General features: G+C 38.0%; 2 protein-coding genes across 4 annotated transcripts in view; one reads left to right on the top strand and one right to left on the bottom strand.

Moving 5' to 3' along the window:
• Nucleotides 1-22,316, bottom strand: part of gpx3 (glutathione peroxidase 3) — a 257,310-nt gene that overhangs the window by 177,946 nt on the left and 57,048 nt on the right. The gene's annotated exons all lie outside the window — the stretch shown is intronic.
• anxa6 (annexin A6) overlaps nucleotides 1-22,316 on the top strand; it is a 33,483-nt gene that overhangs the window by 125 nt on the left and 11,042 nt on the right. Inside the window, exons 1-15 of one of the 3 annotated variants that reach the window (XM_060886601.1) lie at nucleotides 15-90; nucleotides 2,527-2,586; nucleotides 9,170-9,254; nucleotides 10,344-10,438; nucleotides 10,819-10,932; nucleotides 13,644-13,734; nucleotides 13,844-13,923; nucleotides 16,040-16,096; nucleotides 16,256-16,349; nucleotides 16,444-16,539; nucleotides 16,618-16,676; nucleotides 16,998-17,120; nucleotides 20,182-20,240; nucleotides 20,833-20,911; nucleotides 21,542-21,623. In XM_060886601.1, the coding sequence (XP_060742584.1) occupies nucleotides 2,578-2,586; nucleotides 9,170-9,254; nucleotides 10,344-10,438; nucleotides 10,819-10,932; nucleotides 13,644-13,734; nucleotides 13,844-13,923; nucleotides 16,040-16,096; nucleotides 16,256-16,349; nucleotides 16,444-16,539; nucleotides 16,618-16,676; nucleotides 16,998-17,120; nucleotides 20,182-20,240; nucleotides 20,833-20,911; nucleotides 21,542-21,623 (1,123 nt within the window). In that variant the 5' untranslated portion in view covers nucleotides 15-90; nucleotides 2,527-2,577. Of the gene's footprint in view, nucleotides 1-14; nucleotides 91-2,526; nucleotides 2,587-9,150; nucleotides 9,255-10,343; nucleotides 10,439-10,818; nucleotides 10,933-13,643; nucleotides 13,735-13,843; nucleotides 13,924-16,039; nucleotides 16,097-16,255; nucleotides 16,350-16,443; nucleotides 16,540-16,617; nucleotides 16,677-16,997; nucleotides 17,121-20,181; nucleotides 20,241-20,832; nucleotides 20,912-21,541; nucleotides 21,624-22,316 lie in introns of those variants that run through there. The other 2 variants (XM_060886600.1, XM_060886602.1) reach the window with 2 other exon arrangements.

The raw sequence follows: 22,316 nt of genomic DNA, 5'->3' as shown, positions 1-22,316 counted from the left end.
ACACACACACACACACACACACACACACACACACACACACACACTTTCATGCATGTTAGGCGCATGACGTATAACCGTATAACGGACCCGGTGAGTAAACTTTCTCACTTCTTGTCTTTAATGCGTAATGATATAACGACTATTCTGCGCTTATAACGCCTTATAACGCCTTGATTTCTATTGTGAATGATGTTTGTCATGTTTATATAGAAATTTATATAAAGTACAGGCTGATATGACGTGTTATAAGGCGTACTGTATAATATATAATGTATATTAATCTTTGGGGACCCCTGGGTGTGGCAGTGGGCATGCCTCTCTCTCTGTCTGTCTCTCTCTATCTATCTGTCTCTCTCTCTATCTGTCTCTCTCTCTCTCTCTCTCTCTCTCTCTCTCTCTCTCTCTGTCTGTCTCTATCTGTCTATCTATCTGACTCTCTCTCTATCTGTCTCTCTCTCTCTCTGTCTGTCTCTCTCTCTATCTATCTGTCTCTCTCTCTAACTATCTCTCTCTCTCTCTCTCTCTCTCTCTCTCTCTCTCTCTCTCTCTTTCTGTGTCTATTTTTGGACTTTAAACTTAAACAATGTCATAATATACCACAGTGACAGCTTGTCTTTATAACTTCTACACCATGTATACGTGTGCTATTACGTTTGTAATACTGAATATATGACAATATCAGGATACATGAAGATATAAATAGCTGATAACTCTAAGTCGCACCTCCTTTCCTTACTCATACCCTCTTCACATTTTTCCTTCGTCTATCTGTAAGTTTATGCAGCATTTCTGCAGCACTCAGAGTTTATACAGGTATCATTTGCCCTTGCTTGGGCGATAAAAAGCACACAGTGAAAAGAGAGAGTTACAGAGTGTATCCTGTGGAAAACGTGGCCTTGCCTTAAAAACCACTCGGCTCACGTCCAAGTAACATTTTCCACCGACGGGGAGGCCACTGAGGGGAGACCTAAAAGTGTTTCTGAGTTTTGAGGGGGAGACGGCGCCGTTTACGTATATACGGTTCTGTGTATTTAAAAAGCACAGTGTGGCTACTCTCCTTTGTATAAACTGTGTAGCTTCTCATTTCAGCTTTTCATTCCTTACAGCTGAGTCATGAATGAGCCCAGATGTACGCCAGTGGAACCCCGGTCATTAAAGGGGTAGTACAGGCTCAAATCTAACATTTTATGCAGAATGTAGCTGATCAGGAGAAAAACAAAATCTAACGAGTGATGGAAGTCTGTTTTACCCAAATGACTTCTCTATAAAATCTCTAAAAATCTATGTTCAGTAAAGTCACGTGTTTTAGTAATATGGTTTAGGATACACTGGGATTTAATGGAACCGATAAACTTCAGATTATTAAATCTGAATGTTCTAAAGCTGAGAGAAAAATACCCCATGTGGTTTAATTTCAGTCTTCGCCCTGTGTGTGCATGTTCTCCCCATGCTTTAGGGGTTTCCTCCAGGTTGTCCTGAATCCCTCTGGTCAAAAGACACATGTTTTAGGCTGATTGTCATTTCTGGGTTGTTCCTTGTCCACGGTGTCCCCTGCTTTGTGCCCAGGGTCCTTGCAAACCTATATGGATGGATGAGCAGACTGTTGGAATGGATAATTAATTAAAGTCACGCCTATTTATGGTTAAAATTAGATTAAGGTGTTTATACATCACAGTAAGTATCATTGTATCTGAAACCTCGCTACTGATAAAGTAAATGAAGAAAAATAAAATGATTATTATTTCCTAATAAACCTAGTATGATATTTATTTTTCTCAAAAATTTCAAGATTCCTTTTTTAAATAATCAACTGACTACGCAGTAACTAAGGATGAGTGAACGAGCTCTATAAAGGCATCATGCATTGATTCTGTGGTTCAAATGAATGATTTTTCTTTATTACTGTACATAAAGCTTCGGATTTAAGGTCTGCCCTTTGTGGTGCTTCATAAACCCCTAAAAAGACGAATCTTATGAATCTTTATGAAGCTATGAATCTTTAGCTTTATGCTTGTACCTTTTGAAAGCAGCCATCTTGGCAAGAAGATGTAGTCAAATCTTTTCCTACAATAAACCCGACAATAAAATAATCCTTGATCCTTATTCTCGTTTACTATATAGAATTTTTCTTACGTGTTTATTTTATTTTTTTAATTCCATAGCTTTTAGCCTGATCTTACTAACCTGAATAAAACATTGTGACACAAATAATCGTTGGCTGAAACCCACCACACAAATATGAGCTTGCCCTGGATGTCTCCATGTTCAGATCACAAATCAGGATTTTGTTACGAACGCGTTGGATTGCAGCACAAACCTGGAGTTGTCATGCAGCTTAGTAGCGTTTTATGAGATAATTCTAACTACAGCAAGCTTTCAGTTCAACACTACTAAAGAAGCAGACACCAAACGACAGCCTCGTGCCAAATGATCTTCATGACATCTTTATGTCCTCTGAACCATCTGCATGATTGTACTGCACTTCGTCTCACTTCTCCAAATAAGAACGTCTTTTTTTTTCTCCAGGTTCAATTGTAGTCCATCATTCCATTGAGACCTTTGACACTTTAAGACATCATGGGCAAGGTAAGTCAGAACTACTGTATATATTTGTATATAACTATAGGTTCTATTTCACAAGACTAAGTCTTTTAGTTGACGCTGAGATTCTGAGGTTGATCACTGATGAGTCATTATTTTTGCTGCACTGCATGCTGGGTCGGGTATCTGTTTCTATTGCTGAGGGGGACATGGAGCACCGGAACTGTATAAGCACACACAGACACACACACACACACACACACACAAACACGATGCTTTTAATGTGTCCTATGTTAATAACGTCAGTCATGGGTTTATTGGCTTTTGCAGTAATCAGGGCTCTCGTGTCCTTACCTCACGAACCTGACTCTGCTTTACGTCTTTGATTAATATCTAATAAAGAGAAAACACTTAAGAGCGTGCTGTTACAGGAAAATAATCAACAATTAATAATAAGCTGAATGAGGAAGCAGAATGATCCTGGAGTGTTTTATTTCCCCTCCAATACAAAGCTGCCAACAAATATCATGGTTTTTTTTATTAGAGAACAGCATCATCCTTTTTATCCATTTATAGTTACATTCAGTGTTGCCAGACATTCACAAAAGTTTTTTTTTTACTCTCTCTTACTCTTTTTTCTAAGTTTATCAGAAAAAAAACAGCTTGTCATCATTTTATCGAGAAGCTGGAAAATATGAACATAAAAATATAATATAAACGTAATTGTTAGAAACTGTTGGGATTTCCTGCCAGACCACCAGAGGGGGTACAACATGTTTGTTTATTTTGTATTATGTTGAAGTTCACTCACTCACTCATCTTCTACCGCTTATCCGAACTACCTCGGGTCACGGGGAGCCTGTGCCTATCTCAGGCGTCATTGGGCATCAAGGAAGGATACACCCTGGACGGAGTGCCAACCCATCACAGGGCACACACACACACACTCTCATTCACTCACACAATCACACACTAGGGACAATTTTTCCAGAGATGCCAATCAACCTACCACGCATGTCTTTGGACCGGGGGAGGAAACCGGAGTACCCGGAGGAAACCCCCGAGGCACGGGGAGAACATGCAAACTCCACACACACAAGGTGGAGGCGGGAATCGAACCCCGACCCTGGAGGTGTGAGGAGAACGTGCTAACCACTAAGCCACCGTGCCCCCCGCTGTTGAAGTTCTGTCGTGTTAAATTAAAGCTTGGAATACGGACTTGGCTTTGGGTCGGTGTCAGGACTGAGCCCGGACTTTTGGCCATGTGCGTTTGTGTATGTTCCGTGTCACGTGTCTGCCCCGCCTTTATTTACTCCTCCCCGTCTCTACACACCTTTTCCCTATTGTTATTTATGTCTATATAACCGTGCTGTGTTGCCGATGGCAGCGCGGAATCATCGTGAGTGCATTCGTCAGTGCATTGTCAATGTAACGTCAGTGTGCCCTCGTCCTTTGTCCTGTTTAGTTTTCATCTGTGTTCCTGTTTTATGTCTTATTATTTATTAAACCCTGCTCATTTGAAGCTATCCTGTAGCTGGGTCTGTCTTCCTTCTCCTGGTTTTGACAGTGTGATAAGTTCCATGAAAACATAACAGTAATCTTTCATCCTGATTATTTTCTGAACTTCTTCCTATATAAGGACCACTTCCTTTATTTGAAGACACGATTAGACCGAATACCAGTCAAGATTCCACATTGAACACTTAAGACATGAACGTGAAGAACCTCCAACACACCTTTCTACCAGCTCATCGGTGGTCTATTATGCCGGCAGAATGAACTTAGGGGACGTTTTCACTCAGTTTGAACAAATGAACGATTTTCTGTCTGTGAGTCTGATCTGAAATGAGTCAGGACTCGGTTGGCTTTCAGTGTGAGACGTGTGGTTTTCTCTCTGTTGAAAATCTTACACTGAATTTTACTGGTTGAAGATAAACACCTTCAAATTTTAGATGATTATGAACAAACATGGGGGGCACGGTGGTTTAGTGGTTAGCACGTTCGCCTCACACCTCCAGGGTTGGGGGTTCGATTCCCGCCTCCGCCTTGTGTGTGTGGAGTTTGCATGTTCTCCCCGTGCCTCGGGGGTTTCCTCCGGGTACTCCGGTTTCCTCCCCCGGTCCAAAGACATGCATGATAGGTTGATTGGCATCTCTGGAAAATTGTCCGTAGTGTGTGAGTGTGTGAGTGTGTGAGTGAATGAGAGTGTGTGTGTGTGCCCTGCGATGGGTTGGCACTCCGTCCAGGGTGTATCCTGCCTTGATGCCCGATGATGCCTGAGATAGGCACAGGCTCCCCGTGACCCGAGGTAGTTCGGATAAGCGGTAGAAGATGAATGAATGAATGAATGAATGAATGAACAAACCCTCGGAGCATCTCAGAGAACAGAAATGGGTTTCATATCAACATTTACTTTGAAGATACAAAGATTTGCGTGAAAAAACAAATCGTTTTTTGGGGCTTTTTTGGAATTCTTCTATGAACATATTAAAATACTTACTGTATGTCCAGTGTCACCTAGATGAGGATGAGGTTCACTTTTGAGTCTGGTTCCTCTCAAGGTTTCTCCCTCATATCATCTCAGGGAATTTTTCCTCACTACCATCTCCTTCGGCTTGCTTGTTAGGGATAAATGTTAGAGGTTAATAATAATTTAATTTAAAAACTTTACGATGTCCGTTGCTATACAGTAGCTGTTGTTTATTGTTGTAATGCTGTAAGAAGTTAGAAAATGTCCTGTTTTAGCTTCATCTTGATATCAAAATAGCTGTTAATGCTGAAATGACACTAAAAGAAAGATAATTGTGCACATTTTTGGTCAGAAATCTTGTATCAGTCTTTGAGAAACAAGGTTTCTTTCTTTGCTTACTTATTGCGCGTTTTTTCTCCATATACTTAAACCAAATACACAGTTTGCTAACTAGCATCCATGCTAACAATGTAAGGACATGATGGACATTTTAATGACTTAATTCATATTATACAGTATATTAACTCTATATCTTCTCTAACAGGGTTGTACTTTTATTTTATCAGTCTGGAGCACAATATGACTGAAAAGAAAAAAATAATAAAAAAGAGCAAAAAAAAAAAAAAAAAAGACTTTTATTCTTCTTGTGATCATGTGCCTTGTGGAACGTTCCGAATATTTGATGGGGGTTAATGGGGTATTTTAAAGAATTAAATTATTTATCTAAAAATGTTATAGTGCGATAGAATTGGCACCCCGGTTATCTCTGGTTATCAGCTTTGTCTTTTCCTCCGGCTTTGTCGTCTCTGTTAGCGAGTGCGTGGGCACTTGGATGTTTGTTGACTGAAGTCATCGTTGCTAAGGCCTCTGTTGAAGCTCTCTGTGTTTCCCTCCTCACAGCTGTCCTATCGAAAATGGGCCTTGACAGATAAGGCGGCGGTTTCTGGCTCTCTGCCATTTTTCCAGCCGGAAAGTAAAAATCTGTCAGGCAGAAATAATATAGGAAGTGAAAAAAGAAGCAGAAATGCAGAGTCATATAGAAAGAAAACAGGATTCTGCTACAAGGTGAACAGAACTGTATGAGTAAGATGAAACCCATACAGACACACACACACACACACACACACACACACACACACAGTGCCTAAACGATGAGGCCATGGGGCAGCTGTAGACTTGGACAGGTGTCAGCTGTTTGCTCTCCGTTCCCTGCATTCAGTCCTCGCATGTCTTAGTGGAGACTTTTGGGAGCGGCGACAGTGTAGAAGATTAAAGACGCAACATGGGAATTCACAGCTATGCACTTTGCATAAGTATTTACCCCCACCCCAAAATAAATTTTGTTTAGGTTATTTAAATACAACAGTAAATATTTTGATCTTTGCAAAAATATTTGACCCTGCAAGAATCACAATTAATCTCTCTCAGCTTTGAGAAAAGACATTCAGTTATGGTCTCATTACACTTGATAACCTTTTCCTTCATCTTAACTCATCCGGAAGCCCCAGCATTGAGCTGTGGATTATTCTGGTTCTTCAAGAGTTACTCTCGGACTCTTGTTTACTTATCTATCCTTTCTTTACCTGGTCATTGAATTTTAGTGGAAAAGCTCAAGGGGGAAATTAATTTTTATGCACGTCTTGTCACAAAACAACTGCATATATATAAAAAAAAACATTAAAAAATTTTTGAATTTCCGTAACAATCCTATGTTAAGTTTTCTCTCCATAATATGTATTTAGAACGTTGCCCCTTAGACATGGACCATTGCCTAGACCCTTAGAGAAGGCCAAGGGTGAAAGGTGGGAAACAGATCAATGACACAGGTGGGGTAAAGAAATTTGTGGGGAAAACAAACAAGAACACATGAAACAGAAAACAGAAACAAAGGCTTAAAATTAGTCTCTCCAGCAGGCCCTCTGGTGGTCAAGTAGGGAAGCGACTGAGCAGCTCCTGACAGTCTTAACAGTCCCCACAGCCTGAGTAGATTGCTGGACAGCGTGGCGATTGTTCACTCACACCTCTATATACAAAAAGTTGAGTTTTGTTTCACAACACATACCAGGTCAAAAAAAGCTAGCATCATTATATGTTAGCCTAATCGTTAAACTACTGATCAGAAGGTTGTGAGTTTGAATCCCAGGTCCATCAAGCTGCCACCGCTGGGCTGCCTTCAAAGCGAAAAAGCAGAAACTGAAATGACACAATCCTGACAAATTCATGCTAGCAGTTAACTAGCCTACTAGTCTAGATACTTCAGCTAATGACAGCTAAAAAGGTTTGCGGTGAACATGTATATAAAAAAAACAATATTTGATCATTAGATAGAAAATGTTCTATCTATTTATCTATCTATACAGTGAATGTAACTTCCTAAAAATTTAGTATCAGGAAGTGTTTTGTATGTAGTCATGTAAACACTTTGCGTTATCTCATGTTACGTTGCAGCTCATCTTACTCTGGTCTTTCTAACTGCTTGTTTTGGAGTCCAGTCACATATGCATTCAACAGTGCTTTGTGTTAAGATGGTAAATAGTATCGCATTACACTGTCTCATTGTTGATGACTTCTGTGTGTGAAACAATGTGTGTGTGTGTATGTTCAAGTTGCTGCCTCATGCAAAGCATCTGCATTATTGAGTATTGATCTGTGTGAGAGGAAGTCGTTTGCTAAATAAGGGACATCATCAAAATTTCACCAGCACTGATCAATTTTCTAATGTAACTTTAAGCCAGAGGTGTTAAGAAAATTGTGAAGATCCACAAAATTCCTTCTTTGCATAAGAAACTAACACGACTTAATTATATACAGTATAAGCCAATGCACACACACATACACACACACATATATACAGTGTATATATATATATATATATATATATATATATATATATATATATATATATATATATATATATATATGTATATATATATATATATATATATATATATATATATATATATATATATATATATATATATACATATATATATATATATATGTGTATATATATATATATATATATATATATATATATATATATATATATATATATATATATATATATATATATATATATATATATACATACACACACTCACCGGCCACTTTATTAGGTACACCTTACTAGTACCGGTGTGGTCTTCTGCTGCTGTAGCCCATCCACCTCAAGGTTCGACGTGTTGTGTGTTCAGAGATGCTCTTCTGCATACCTCGGTTGTAACGAGTGGTTATTTGAGTTACTGTTGCCTTTCTATCAGCTCGAACCAGTCTGACCATTCTCCTCTGACCTCTGACATCAACAAGGCATTTGCGCCCACATAACTGCCCACTGCTCACTGGATATTTTCTCTTTTTCGGACCATTCTCTGTAAACCCTAGAGATGGTTGTGTGTGAAAATCCCAGTAGATCAGCAGTTTCTGAAATACTCAGACCAGCCCGTCTGGCACCAACAACCATGCCACGTTCAGAGTCACTTAAATCACCTTTCTTCCCCATTCTGACGCTCGGTTTGAACTGCAGCAGATCGTCTTGACCATGTCTACATGCCTAAATGCATTGAGTTGCTGCCATGTGATTGGCTGATTAGAAATTTGCGTTAAAGAGCAGTTGGACAGGTGTATATATATATATATATTAGCTAGCACCTCTGAACAGATGATATACCTCTAACAGGAATTAAATAAAAAATTGATCTGACTGTCCTTTATATCCTTTATATCTTTTATTTGACTTTAGCCTTGTTGCTAGTCTGTGGCCCCATGAGCTGTCTTAATAGCTCCATAATTTAGATAAATGAAAGTGATTAGAGAAAGAGGAACAGAGGATCTGCTACGAAAACCAAGATGATTTGTGTTTACATGCAGTAGCCAGTCTGCTGAAATACATTACGAAATCCTGCCACTGTTTTATAACATTAGTATTTTATTTGCAGCTGCATTACTATTTGTGGCAGCTCTCTCTACTCACTCTCTCTCTTTCTTACATGCTCTTTATGTATCTAAACCACACCCCAGTCACGACACTGGAGCTAGCATCCTGATGGGTTCCTCTCTTGTCCCTGTTGGGGAACAATTTGCAGATGAAGAGAAACACTTATCACCCACAGAACCCAATCAGATTACATTCAGACTTAAATGATACTTTCTTTGTTTCAGGGATTCCGAGGCACAGTGAAAGATTTCCCAGGATTTAATGCTACTAGCGATGCTGAAGATCTCTACAATGCCATGAAAGGCTTTGGTGAGTAGCCTTGCCTAATTCTATACCACTATAACTGTTATACATGGACAACGAAGGTGTAATCATTAGCATTAATAGAGAGACAGTCACATTAAAGGAGAGACAGTCACATTAAAGAAGAGACTGTCACATTAGAGGAGATACAGTCACATTAAAGGAGAGACAGTCACATTAGAGAGACAGTCACATTAAAGGAGAGACAGTCACATTAAAGAAGAGACTGTCACATTAGAGGAGATACAGTCACATTAAAGGAGAGACAGTCACATTAAAGGAGAGACAGTCATATTAGAGAGACAGTCACATAAAAGGAGAGACAGTCACATTAGAGAGACAGTCACATAATAGTAGAGACAGTCACATTAAAGGAGAGACAGTCATATTAGAGAGACAGTCACATAAAAGGAGAGACAGTCACATTAGAGAGACAGTCACATAAAAGTAGAGACAGTCACATTAAAGGAGAGACAGTCATATTAGAGAGACAGTCACATAAAAGGAGAGACAGTCACATTAGAGAGACAGTCACATAAAAGGAGAGACAGTCACATTAGAGAGACAGTCACATAAAAGTAGAGACAGTCACATTAAAGGAGAGACAGTCATATTAGAGAGACAGTCACATAAAAGGAGAGACAGTCACATTAGAGAGACAGTCACATAAAAGTAGAGACAGTCACATTAAAGGAGAGACAGTTGTATTAAAGGAGAGAATCACATTAAAGGAGAGACAGTTGTATTAGAGTAGAGACATTCATTAGACAGTCACATTAGAGGAGATAAATCAGATACAGTCATATTACAAGACTTTAAAAGAGAGACAGTCACATTATAAAACAGATAGAAGAGAGAGAGGCACATAGATGTAGTTTTGGCTACATTACACACTTTTTCTGCTTCATTTAGAAATATGTTGAAGTGAAAAATGTTTAAAAAATTATTTTCGGCGAAAATTTATTGTTGGATTCAAGTTTGAGTTCACTTTTATTCACGTTTATTTCTGATTACTGGAGTTTTAAGACATAGTAAGATTATAAGATATAGTGTTTGCCACATAAAGCTCCTCTAATCACTGACATGTGTTCTCAGGTAGTGACAAGGAGGCCATTTTGGACCTGGTCACCTCCAGAAGCAACGCTCAGAGACAGGAAATCTGCACTGCCTACAAATCACTATACGGCAAGGTACTGGATCATCTCCAACCGTAAAAAGCATCTTAGATAATTAAAAACATTCTGCTATGTTTGCAATGCAGTCTATTCCTTTATATAACCAGATTTCTTTCTACACAAGGCAGGTTTTTACTGCTCAGAAATAAAATCTGTCTCATTCACTTAGCAATATAACAAGATTCCTTATATTATTGAAATTTTTTTTTAACAGAGGCTAATTAAAAAAAAATCACACAATCCAGATTAATGAAGCATAAAATTGCAACTGATCCCTTTTTCCAGTAAACATGTAAAATGATAAATAGGTAAATTGATAAATAGACTTTCTAATTTTTCTAATAAAATAAAATTTCTCAAAATTCTGTTTTTATACACTTATTGTTGCTCATAAGGACTTGATTGCGGATCTGAAATATGAACTGACGGGCAAGTTTGAGCGTCTGGTTGTGAGTTTAATGAGACCCCCAGCATACCACGATGCTAAAGAGATCAAGGATGCAATCAAGGTAAGAAAATATCTCACCGTGACTGAAATCCATCAACAGCTGAGGTTCTGCATGTGTTGTGTGCACGGCATGTGTGCACGGCTTGTGTTTGCAAAAAAATTGATTGACAAGAATGACAAACATTGTGCTTCTTTCCTTGTTATACAGTTTTAGACTTTGGTTAGAGTACACTGTGTATTTTTGTCAATTAATGTCTATATGAACTTTTATTTCCAGCTTATTTATTTATTACCATTTATTTACATTTTTAGCTTTGTGATGTGCCAATGTCAGTCTGGACAATGCCATGTGTTTTTTTTTGTTTGTTTGTTTGTTTGTTTGTTTTTTGTTTAGTTGACCTTTTTCAATTAAACTCATTTAATTCCAAAAAAACTGGCCACTGACTTCATGTTTAATGCTAGTTGTGGGCAAAAGTCTTGGTTTTAACAATGCTTTACCAGTGCCTTCTAGTGTAGATAAAACACGATAAAGTGCACTCTAGGGTAGATAAAACACGATAGAGTGCACTCTAGGGTAGATAAAACACGATAAAGTGCACTCTAGGGTAGATAAGATGCGATAAAACACCCCTGTAGTAAGTAGTTAAAATGTGGTAAAGGGCTCTTTCTAAGGTGTCCCTGTGTATGAGAAATTATGATGAAATGAAAAAATGAAATTCCCTATATTGTGTATACAGATAAAATGTAATGATGTGTCCTATAAGGTGCCTCTATTGTAGATAAAACACTATAAAGTGCCCTATATGATGCAGCTACAGTAGATAAAACATGATGAAGGGCCCTATAGGGTGCCTCAATAGATAAAACATGAGGTATTGCCCATTAAGGTGGCCATACGGCAGATAAAACATGATGAAGTGCCCTATACGGTGCCTCAATAGATAAAATGTGAGGTATTGCCCATTAAGGTGGCCATACGGCAGATAAAACATGATGAAGTGCCCTATAGGGTGCCTCAATAGATAAAACGTGAGGTATTGCCCATTAAGGTGGCCATACGGCAGATAAAACATGATGAAGTGCCCCATAGGGTGCCTCAATTGATAAAACATGAGGTATTGCCCATTAAGGTGGCCGTACGGCAGATAAAGCATGATGACGTGCCCTATAGGGTGCCTCAATAGATAAAAAATGAGGTATTGCCCATTAAGGTGGCCATACGGCAGATAAAACATGATGACGTGCCCTTAAGGGTGCCCTATTGGTCCCCTTGCTCAGTGGAGATTGCCACATCGATGTATCATGATGTAATGCCCCATAGGCTTGCTTACTCCTGTGTGCCAGAAAAAAGAAAATGTCTCCTGTAGCATGCGTCTATAATAGAAAAAATACAATTTAATGCCTCAAAGGCCCGCCCCTGCCTTCGTTCTTGAACTAAGACACACTATCACACTTTTCACTCCTCGCTCTTATAACAAGCAGCTCAATCAGTTTGCATTGATTTCTTTGCACTTACTGAGCTTCAGAGGGTGAAAATATAACAAGTCGTTCCTTTACAGCAAAACATCACACTAGAACCCCTTTAGGATGCCAACAGCAGCCTTTAACTATAAGGAGGACTTTTTTAGAAGAGCTAAAAAAGCTATCATATCCTCAGAACTTTGTGTTAAACTTTCTGTGTTTTGCATGCAGTGTTTCACACAATTAGAAGTTATATTAATGTGTGTGTACAGTATGTGATAGAATGTGTGTGAGTCACTGACTGCTTTCTCTGTGTATCCGCTTTATCAACGCTGCCTTTAGGGTACGGTAAGTGAACGTCGCAGTGAGGACATCAGATGAGTTTTGATTCCTCGTTTCATTATTGTATTTAACACTCCCTCGTACACTTCTCCTAATGACTCGGATCAGTGCTGCTTATATTTCCTGTAACCGCACTGACACGTTTCACTGTTATCATTCCGCTCGTCTGTATACGTAAAATTAGTAATGTCACTAGAGGAAATGGCAAACGGTCAGTATAACCGCACTCTTGCCTGTGGGATATTAATTTTCACAAACCAAACTAACCAGATTTGATATTTCTATAAATCTATAGATTTTCAGGTCTTCAGAAGGATGTTAAAATCCATTTAAAAAAGTAAAAAAAATTTTGTATCAGTGTTGATAATAAAAATTTTAAATTAAAAAATCTAAGCACCAGAGCAAAATAAAGATTTAAATACTTTTTATTATTCGATTCCAGGATTGTGGTTTTATTTATGCAAAAGTGTGAATGTTTAATTCAGCAAAGCTTCGATTTTAAAATGCAAGTTTTTAAATAAAGAATTCAAATACAAAAAAAAAGCAAATAAATGAATAAATAAATGTTAAATAATAGTAAACAAATTATTAAATAAATAAACAAACAAACAAATAAATTAATTAATTAAGTAAAGTTTTAATTTGAAAATTTTAAGGGTAAGAATTGTATTTAATTTATACAACATAGATTTCTGCAAATAAGATGAAACTAAATTTTGTTTCAGAGCAGCTTGTGTACTTTCACTGTGCTGTATGACACTGCATGGTTTGTGAAGCAGCTTTGCCCAGCGCTAATAGCATTATGGCTCATAACATGCTTAGTGATGGGAAACCACCAGCTCAGGACTGTGGGACAGTTTTAATAAGTCTGAACAATCCTCATCCTCTTCCTGTGTACTGTTTCTATGAACTGTTACATCATTATTGAGTTATGTCTGTGATTTGAGGTATTATTTATCCTGCTTGCAGGGAGCTGGCACTAATGAGAAATGTCTGATTGAAATGCTGGCCTCAAGGACGAACGAACAAATGCACAGCATGGTGGCAGCGTACAGGGACGGTGAGGTTTTGCCCCTTTATGCCTCGTTTGCCGAAATGAAACAAAACGATGTCTTATGATGTCTGATGTGTTATTTTGTGTTTTGGTTTGTTTTTTATGTCGTCTCCAGCATATGGCAGGGACATGGAGGAGGACATTGTAGGAGACACATCCGGACACTTTAAGAAGATGCTGGTTGCTTTGCTCCAGGTATCAAAGCTAATGAACTGGCTCAATCTATATGTGGGGATTTAGTTGTGTGCAGAAGTGCAAAAAATGAGTAGATAAACCATGATAAAATGCCATGATACCTTCTTAAATACATGATACCAGCCCTATAGGGTAGATAGTGATAACATCCTCCAACACCCTTACAGTGGACAAAACAAGTGGCCTCTAGGGTAAATAAAACACAATACATTGCCCCTATGGTAAACAAAACACTATAAAATACCTTCTAGGGTGGATAAAACAGAATAAAGTGCCCCTACAGTTAATAAAATGCCTTCTATGTTACCTCTTGGGTAAAACATATATGATTTATGCCATCTAGGGTAGATAAAGATAAAGTGCATCTATTTAAAAACACAATAAAGCGCTCTCTATGATAAATAAAACGCTTTAAAATGCTCTTATGGTAGATAAAACACAATTAATTGTTGCTAGGTTAAATAAAACACTCTAAAGTGACCTGTAGGGTGGATAAAACATGACAAAGTGCCCCTACATTAGATAAAACACAATAAAGTGCTTTCTAAGCTTCCCCTTAGGCTAAAAAAAAAAAAATAACTGCCCTCTAGTATAGACAATAATAAAGTGCCCATTTAGTAGATAAAACGCAATAAGTTGCCTTTTAGGGTAAATAAAACACTATAAATTTCCCTCTAGGGTAGATAAAATGTGACAAAAAAGTGCCCTCTAGGGTAGATAAAACATGATAAAGTTCCCTGTAGGGTAGATAAAACATGATAAAGTTCCCTCTAGGGAAGATAAAACATGATAAAGTGCCCGCTAGAGTAGATAAAACATGATAAAGGTCCCTGTAGGGAAGATAAAACATGATAAAGTGCCTGCTAGGGTAGATAAAACATGATAAAGTTCCCTCTAGGGTAGATAAAAGATGATAAAGTTCCCTGTAGGGTAGATAAAACATGATAAAGCGCCCTCTAGGGAAGATAAAACATGATAAAGTGCCCTCTAGGGTAGATAAAACATGATAAAGCGCCCTCTAGGGAAGATAAAACATGATAAAGTGCCCTCTAGGGAAGATAAAACATGATAAAGTTCCCTCTAGGGAAGATAAAACATGATAAAGTGCCCTCTAGGGTAGATAAAACATGATAAAGCGCCCTCTAGGGAAGATAAAACATGATAAAGTGCCCTCTAGGGAAGATAAAACATGATAAAGTTCCCTGTATGGAAGATAAAACATGATAAAGTGCCCTCTAGGGTAGATAAAACATGATAAAGCGCCCTCTAGGGAAGATAAAACATGATAAAGTGCCCTCTAGGGAAGATAAAACATGATAAAGTTCCCTCTAGGGTAGATAAAACATGATAAAGTGCCCTCTAGGGAAGATAAAACATGATAAAGTGCCCTCTAGGGAAGATAAAACATGATAAAGTTCCCTGTATGGAAGATAAAACATGATAAAGTGCCCTCTAGGGTAGATAAAACATGATAAAGCGCCCTCTAGGGAAGATAAAACATGATAAAGTGCCCTCTAGGGAAGATAAAACATGATAAAGTGCCCTCTAGGGAAGATAAAACATGATAAAGTTCCCTGTATGGAAGATAAAACATGATAAAGTACACTCTAGGGAAGATAAAACATGATAAAGTGCACTCTAGGGAAGATAAAACATGATAAGGTGCCCACTAGGGTAGATAAAACATGATAAAGTGCCTGCTAGGGTAGATAAAACATGATAAAGTGCCCACTAGGGTAGATAAAACATGATAAAATGCCCTCTAGGGAAGATAAAACATGATAAAGTGCCTGCTAGGGTACATAAAACATGATAAAGTGCCCGCTAGTGTAGATAAAACATAATAAAATTTGATCTATAAATAAAACACAATAAAATGCCCTCTAGGGAAGATAAAGCATGATCAATGCCTTCTATAGTAGATAAACACTATAAAATGCTTTTTGGAGTAGATAAACATGATAAAGTGTCTCTACATTAGTCACTAACTTTATATGTTGCAGTCTGTTCAACTCTAATGGGAATTAAGAAAGGTATTTCATTGAAGATAACAATTTCTTTTGTTGTTTCAATTTTGTGTGTGTGTGTGTGTGTGTGCGTGTGTGTGTGTGGTCAGGGTGCCAGAGATGAAGATGATGTGGTGTATGAAGATCTGATAGAAGAGGATGCACAGGTGAGGAGTAGGGATGTCATCATCATCATCATCATCATCATTATCATTGTCCTTATCATTATGATCATCATGACGACTTCTTTGTGTGTGTGTGTGTGTGTGTGTGTGTGTGTGTGTGTGTGTGTGTGTGTGTGTGTGTGTGTGTGTTTGTGTTTATAGCACCTGTACACAGCTGGAGAGGCGCAGTGGGGAACGGACGAGGCCATCTTCATCATGCTCCTGGGCAACCGGAGTGTGACTCACCTGCAGCTGGGTGACTGACACATTTATATAATCACACAGTTATTAAAGGTGTCTTTTTTTCAGATGTTAAGAAAATCTAACACAGTCATGTTGTATTTGATCAGTGTTTGATAAGTATCTGGAGCTTACTGAGAAGTCCATTGAGGACAGCATTAAGAGCGAGCTGTCAGGAGACTTTGAGAGGCTGATGCTGGCTGTTGGTAAGTTTTCACACACACACTCACACACACACAGAGAACTGTATAATGCTGATCCGAGTCTCTGCTTGTCTCTCCCAGTGCAGTGTGTCCGCAGTCGGCCCATGTTCTTCGCCAAGCGCCTCTACAAATCCATGAAGGTAACTGGAGAACCTAAGAGAAGCCGACTTTCACACACCCCAAACATATCGGAATTTATTCCCCTTATACCACAGCAATGTGTCACCGATTACAGTATTCAGCTTATTAAGTACATTGAAGAGAAAAAGACTTTAAGTGACATATTTACAAAGATGCTGACACTGGAGACTCCTTCCAAAAATGTTAAACATCTCCCGACAGAAAACACTCTCTCTCTCTCTCTCTCTCTCTCTCTCTCTCTCTCTCTCTCTCTCTCTCTCTCTCTCTCTCTCTCTCTCTCTCTTTCTCTCTCTCTTTGTCTCTCTTTGTCTCTCTTGCAGGGTTTGGGTACGGATGATAACACTCTGATCCGAATCATGGTCTCCCGCGCTGAGATCGACCTGCTGGACATCCGAGAGTGTTTCAGGCTGCGCTATGAGAAATCCCTCTACAATATGATCCAGGTAATTAGCTCATGTTCAGCTGCTGAAGAATGACACACTTCATCCTGTAGGGTTCCTGCATAGATCTGTTGTTATTCTCTTATCAAACACAATACCCTTTGTACCCTGTTTCAGGCTTCCACAGGATATGCTACGATATGACACAATACACTAAAATATGATGTGATACATAATACAATGTAATATAATACAATACAATACATTATGACATGATACGATATGATACACTACAAGAGGATACACTACAATATGATACACTATGACACACTACAATATGATACACTATGATACACTGTGATACACTACAATATGATACACTATGATACACTATAATATGATACAATATGATACACTGTGATACACTACAATATGATACACTGTGATACACTACAATATGATACACTACAATATGATACACTATGGGGGTTTTTACACCTGGTCACTTCATGCATTTTCTGTGATCCGACAGCTATCCGATGGTAAAAAGACCAGGTGTAAATGCCCTCCGAAACAGTTTCGAGACGGATATAAATCCGATCACTCAAACCACTTCAGGAGGTGGTCTGGGACGCATTTCAGATGAAACTGGAAAGGTGTAAATGCATGTGGTTGTTCAAGCCACATACGTCAGCGCTATACTCCTCCCAAACGGAAGTACGTCATTCGCAGTTGGCTTGAACCAAATATGAAACAAATATGTTTTCCCACCAGCGCTGGCTCCGATCTTTCCCCCAGGTGTCTTGTTGGGTCTTAAAATGCACTGCTGCTGCCAGCAAAAATCCAGCAAACAGTAAATGCTGTTTTTTTGTAGCAAACGCATACACTAAAGCGTGTTCCATTTCAATCGCCCCAGAAATGAGGTAAAATATATTTGCATATTGGGCAGGTGTAGAAAGATCAGATTGATATCCGATTCGCCAAGACGCATTTATGTGGCCTAATTTAAATGGGACAGTTTTAACAAATCAGATAGCTATCGGATCAGAGACAACACATGAAGTGACCAGGTGTAAAAAGGCCCTTAGATACACTGTGATACACTACAGTATGATACAATATGATACACTACAATATGATACATTACAATATGGTACAATATGATACACTACAATGTGATACACTGTGATACACTACAATATGATGCACTATGATACACTGTGATACACTACAATATGATACACTGTGATACACTACAATGTGATACACTACAATATGATGCACTATGATACACTACAATATGATACACTGTGATACACTACAATATGATGCACTATGATACACTGTGATACGCTACAATATGATACACTGTGATACACTACAATATGATACACTGTGATACACTACAATGTGATACACTACAATATGATGCACTATGATACACTACAATATGATACACTGTGATACACTATAATATGATACACTACAATATGATACACTGTGATACACTACAATGTGATACACTACAATATGATGCACTATGATACACTGTGATACACTACAATATGATACACTACAATATGACACACTGGGATACACTACAATATGATACAATATGATACACTACAATATGATACACTACAATATGATACACTACAATATGACACACTGGGATACACTACAATATGATACAATATGATACACTACAATAGGATACACTACAATATGATACACTACAATAGGATACACTACTGTAACCGAGCGTTTAACATCGGGTTTGCCTAAACTGAAATATAAGGAAATAAGAAACGGAGGCTCATCGTTTGGTCATTAACTCTTTTCTTTATTCTTCATGGCGGTGCACCAATGTGGTGCTCCACCCAGAACTCCCAGAACACACTGCCCTCCAGTGCGCATACCCACATGCCATCTACGGCTCCGAGGGGAAAATGTATTGCACACAGATCACAATGCAAATGCACTCAGTATAACATAAAATGCAATGTACTCCAACTTACAGATTAAGTCTGTTACACTACTATATGATACACTGTAATACACTCCAATATGAAACAATATGATACACTACAGTATGATACACTGTGATACACTACAATATGATACACTACAATATGATACACTATGATACACTGTGATACACTACAATATGATACACTACAATATGATACACTATGATACACTGTGATACACTACAATATGATACACTGTGATACACTACAATATGATACAATATGATACACTACAATATGATACACTATGATACACTGTGATACACTACAATATGATACACTGTGATACACTACAATATGATACACTACAATATGATACACTATGATACACTGTGATACACTACAATATGATACAATATGATACACTACAATATGATACACTATGATACACTGTGATACACTACAATATGATACAATATGATACACTACAATATGATACACTACAATATGATACACTATGATACACTGTGATACACTACAATATGATACAATATGATACACTACAATATGATACACTACAATATGATACTGTACACTACAATATGATACACTATGATACACTGTGATACACTACAATATGATACAATATGATACACTACATTGATACACTACAATATGATACACACAATAGGCTAAATCTGCTAAATGCTGTAAATGTACAATAGGATACAATACGATATGATCAGTAGCATCTGATACAATGAGATACCATATAATACGAAAAATGCAATACAATATGATACGATACGATAAGTCAATGATTTTGTAAATCGCTTGTGAAGCGATGTACAACATGATCGCTGCACTAAATCATTTTCATTGTTTATTTTGATCCACATTGTCACTCTACTATTGAACATACTAGTACATTGTGAAAAGAGTTGAAAATTCTGAAAAATGTTCCACTCATAACATTTTATAATTTTACAATTATTTTTTGTACATTTTACAATAATTAATTCATGAGGATAAACAGTCTAGAAATGAAAAGAGGAATAAAAGGAAGAAATAATTAAAGTACTGTATTTAAAATGTAGTTAAAATCTGATTTACTCTGAACCATGTAATCTGACCGTATGGCTGCGGTCTGACAGGACGACACGTCTGGAGAGTACAAGCGCACGCTGCTGAATCTGTGTGGTGGAGATGATGAGTAAGTTCCTTTATATGACTTTAACACCACATTATTAACACCTTATGGATAAATGTCTGGAATCTCAGCAGTTTAGCTGGTGAAGGCCAGCAAGCACAGAAATGTGTTTTCTGTCATGAGTGCAAACATGTTATATGTCATATTTAGTGCTTTAAGTTCATAGCTGAAGGACTTTATAAAGTATTCCTCTAGTAAAAATGTTTTGTCCTGGAGCTACCAGGCTAATGAAGTAGCTAATGAGTACAAGAAGCTTTTAGATGATGAAGAAATTGTTGTACATTTTAGTTCTGGTAACTCTTAACATTTAAACTTAAACACAAGTAAAATATTTGGAGTTACTTTACCGACAGCGTGAATTTTGCCCTTAAAGGCGGTTAAAAGTAACAGAATGTGACTAACTAGCATCCAAAATGTGACTGACTAGCATCTATGCTAATGACATGAAGACTTTTAAAAAAAATTATAATGACAGACTTAAAAAAAAATTTAACTAATAATTTACTTTCAGGTTGTGTAACCAAGTTCTGTGTTCAAAATAACCTTTGTTGAGTGTTTGTGTGTGTGTGTGTGTGGTTGTGGTTGTGCATTGCAGTGTGGCAGGGGAGTTTTTCCCTGAAGCTGCACAGATCGCATACAAGATGTGGGAGATCAGCTCAATGACCAAAGTTCAGGTTCGGAAACCACACACACACTCACACTCACACACACTCACACACACACGCGTCAGATATTATTAATTATATTACGACTGCCTTTTACTGCTTTGTTGCCTGTATTTTAATGCAATTTATTTTAAGCCAGATTCTGTGCCAAGCAAAACAAACATCATCACAAAGCTATGTTGCCATGGAAACATCAGCAGTTCTGTGTTTTTGTTCTGTGAAAGAGCTATAAGTTATTAATAACTGTATAAATATAAATATATAAAATATTCGTTAATGGTGTTGACCTTATATAACCTTACACACACACACACACGCACACATACAAACGCACACACACAGGGATAGAAAGGGAAAGCGATCTTCCATAACAACTCTGTTACACGACCTCACTCACTTCCTATCTTCAGTGTTACCTGATCCACACACATTGTATATAATGTCAGGTTATTGTGTCATTGTGTGTGTTTATATGTATGGATATTTCATGTGTGGCCTGTGTAGGCGTGTGTGTGTGTGTTTACGTACATGGTTGTCTGAGCTGGATCAGGTTTCTAATGCATACAATTCACATGTAATAGTTTGGACCTCTCTCTCTCTCTCTCTCTCTCTCTCTCTCTCTCTCTCTCTCTCTCTCAGTTAAGGGGAACGGTTCAGCCCTGCCCTGACTTTGACCCCGCCAGTGATGCTCAGGACTTGAGGAAGGCCATGAAGGGTTTTGGTGAGCAGACTCACTTACACTTACAGCACAGTTTATAATAATATGTAGCAAGCAGCTGTTATATTACATTCTTTACCTCCGCTGACCCACTGCTATTTAGATATCAAGGAGAGACAGAAATATATACAGTATCTGACAGAAGTCGGTCCAGTACAATTACTGCCTTGCTAAAGAAGCTGAGGGTAAAGGTGAAGGACTGGCCAAGCATGTGTCCAGACCTAAACCCTATTAGGTTATAGCACAAGGTCCCTAACATCCACCAGCTCCATGATCGTCAAGGAGGAGTGGAAGAAGACTCCAGTGGCAACCTGTGATGCTCTGGTGAACTCCATGCCCAAGAGGGTTAAGGCAGTGCTGAAAATAATGGTGGCCACACAAAATATTGACACTTTGGGCCCAATTTGGACATTTTCACTTAGGGGTGTACTCGCTTTTGTGGCCAGCAGTTGAGACATTAATGGCACTCACTACTTTACACTTTGGCAAAGTTTCATTTCTTCAGTGTTGTCACATGAAAAGATATAATAAAATATTTATACAAATGTGAGGGGTGTACTCACTTCTGTGAGATACTATACATAAAAAAGGTACAATTAAAAATACACAAGTTTTAAATTAATGAAAGGATTAACTTAAAATTTTAAATGGAAAAAATATCATTAAACACTCCTAAGCATTCAAATAAGCAATATC

This window comes from Tachysurus vachellii, chromosome 14 (assembly GCF_030014155.1).
Source record: "Tachysurus vachellii isolate PV-2020 chromosome 14, HZAU_Pvac_v1, whole genome shotgun sequence".
Lineage (NCBI taxonomy): Eukaryota > Metazoa > Chordata > Actinopteri > Siluriformes > Bagridae > Tachysurus > Tachysurus vachellii.
The sequence above is the reverse complement of the archived record's forward strand: the minus strand, read 5'-3'. Positions and strand labels throughout refer to the sequence as shown.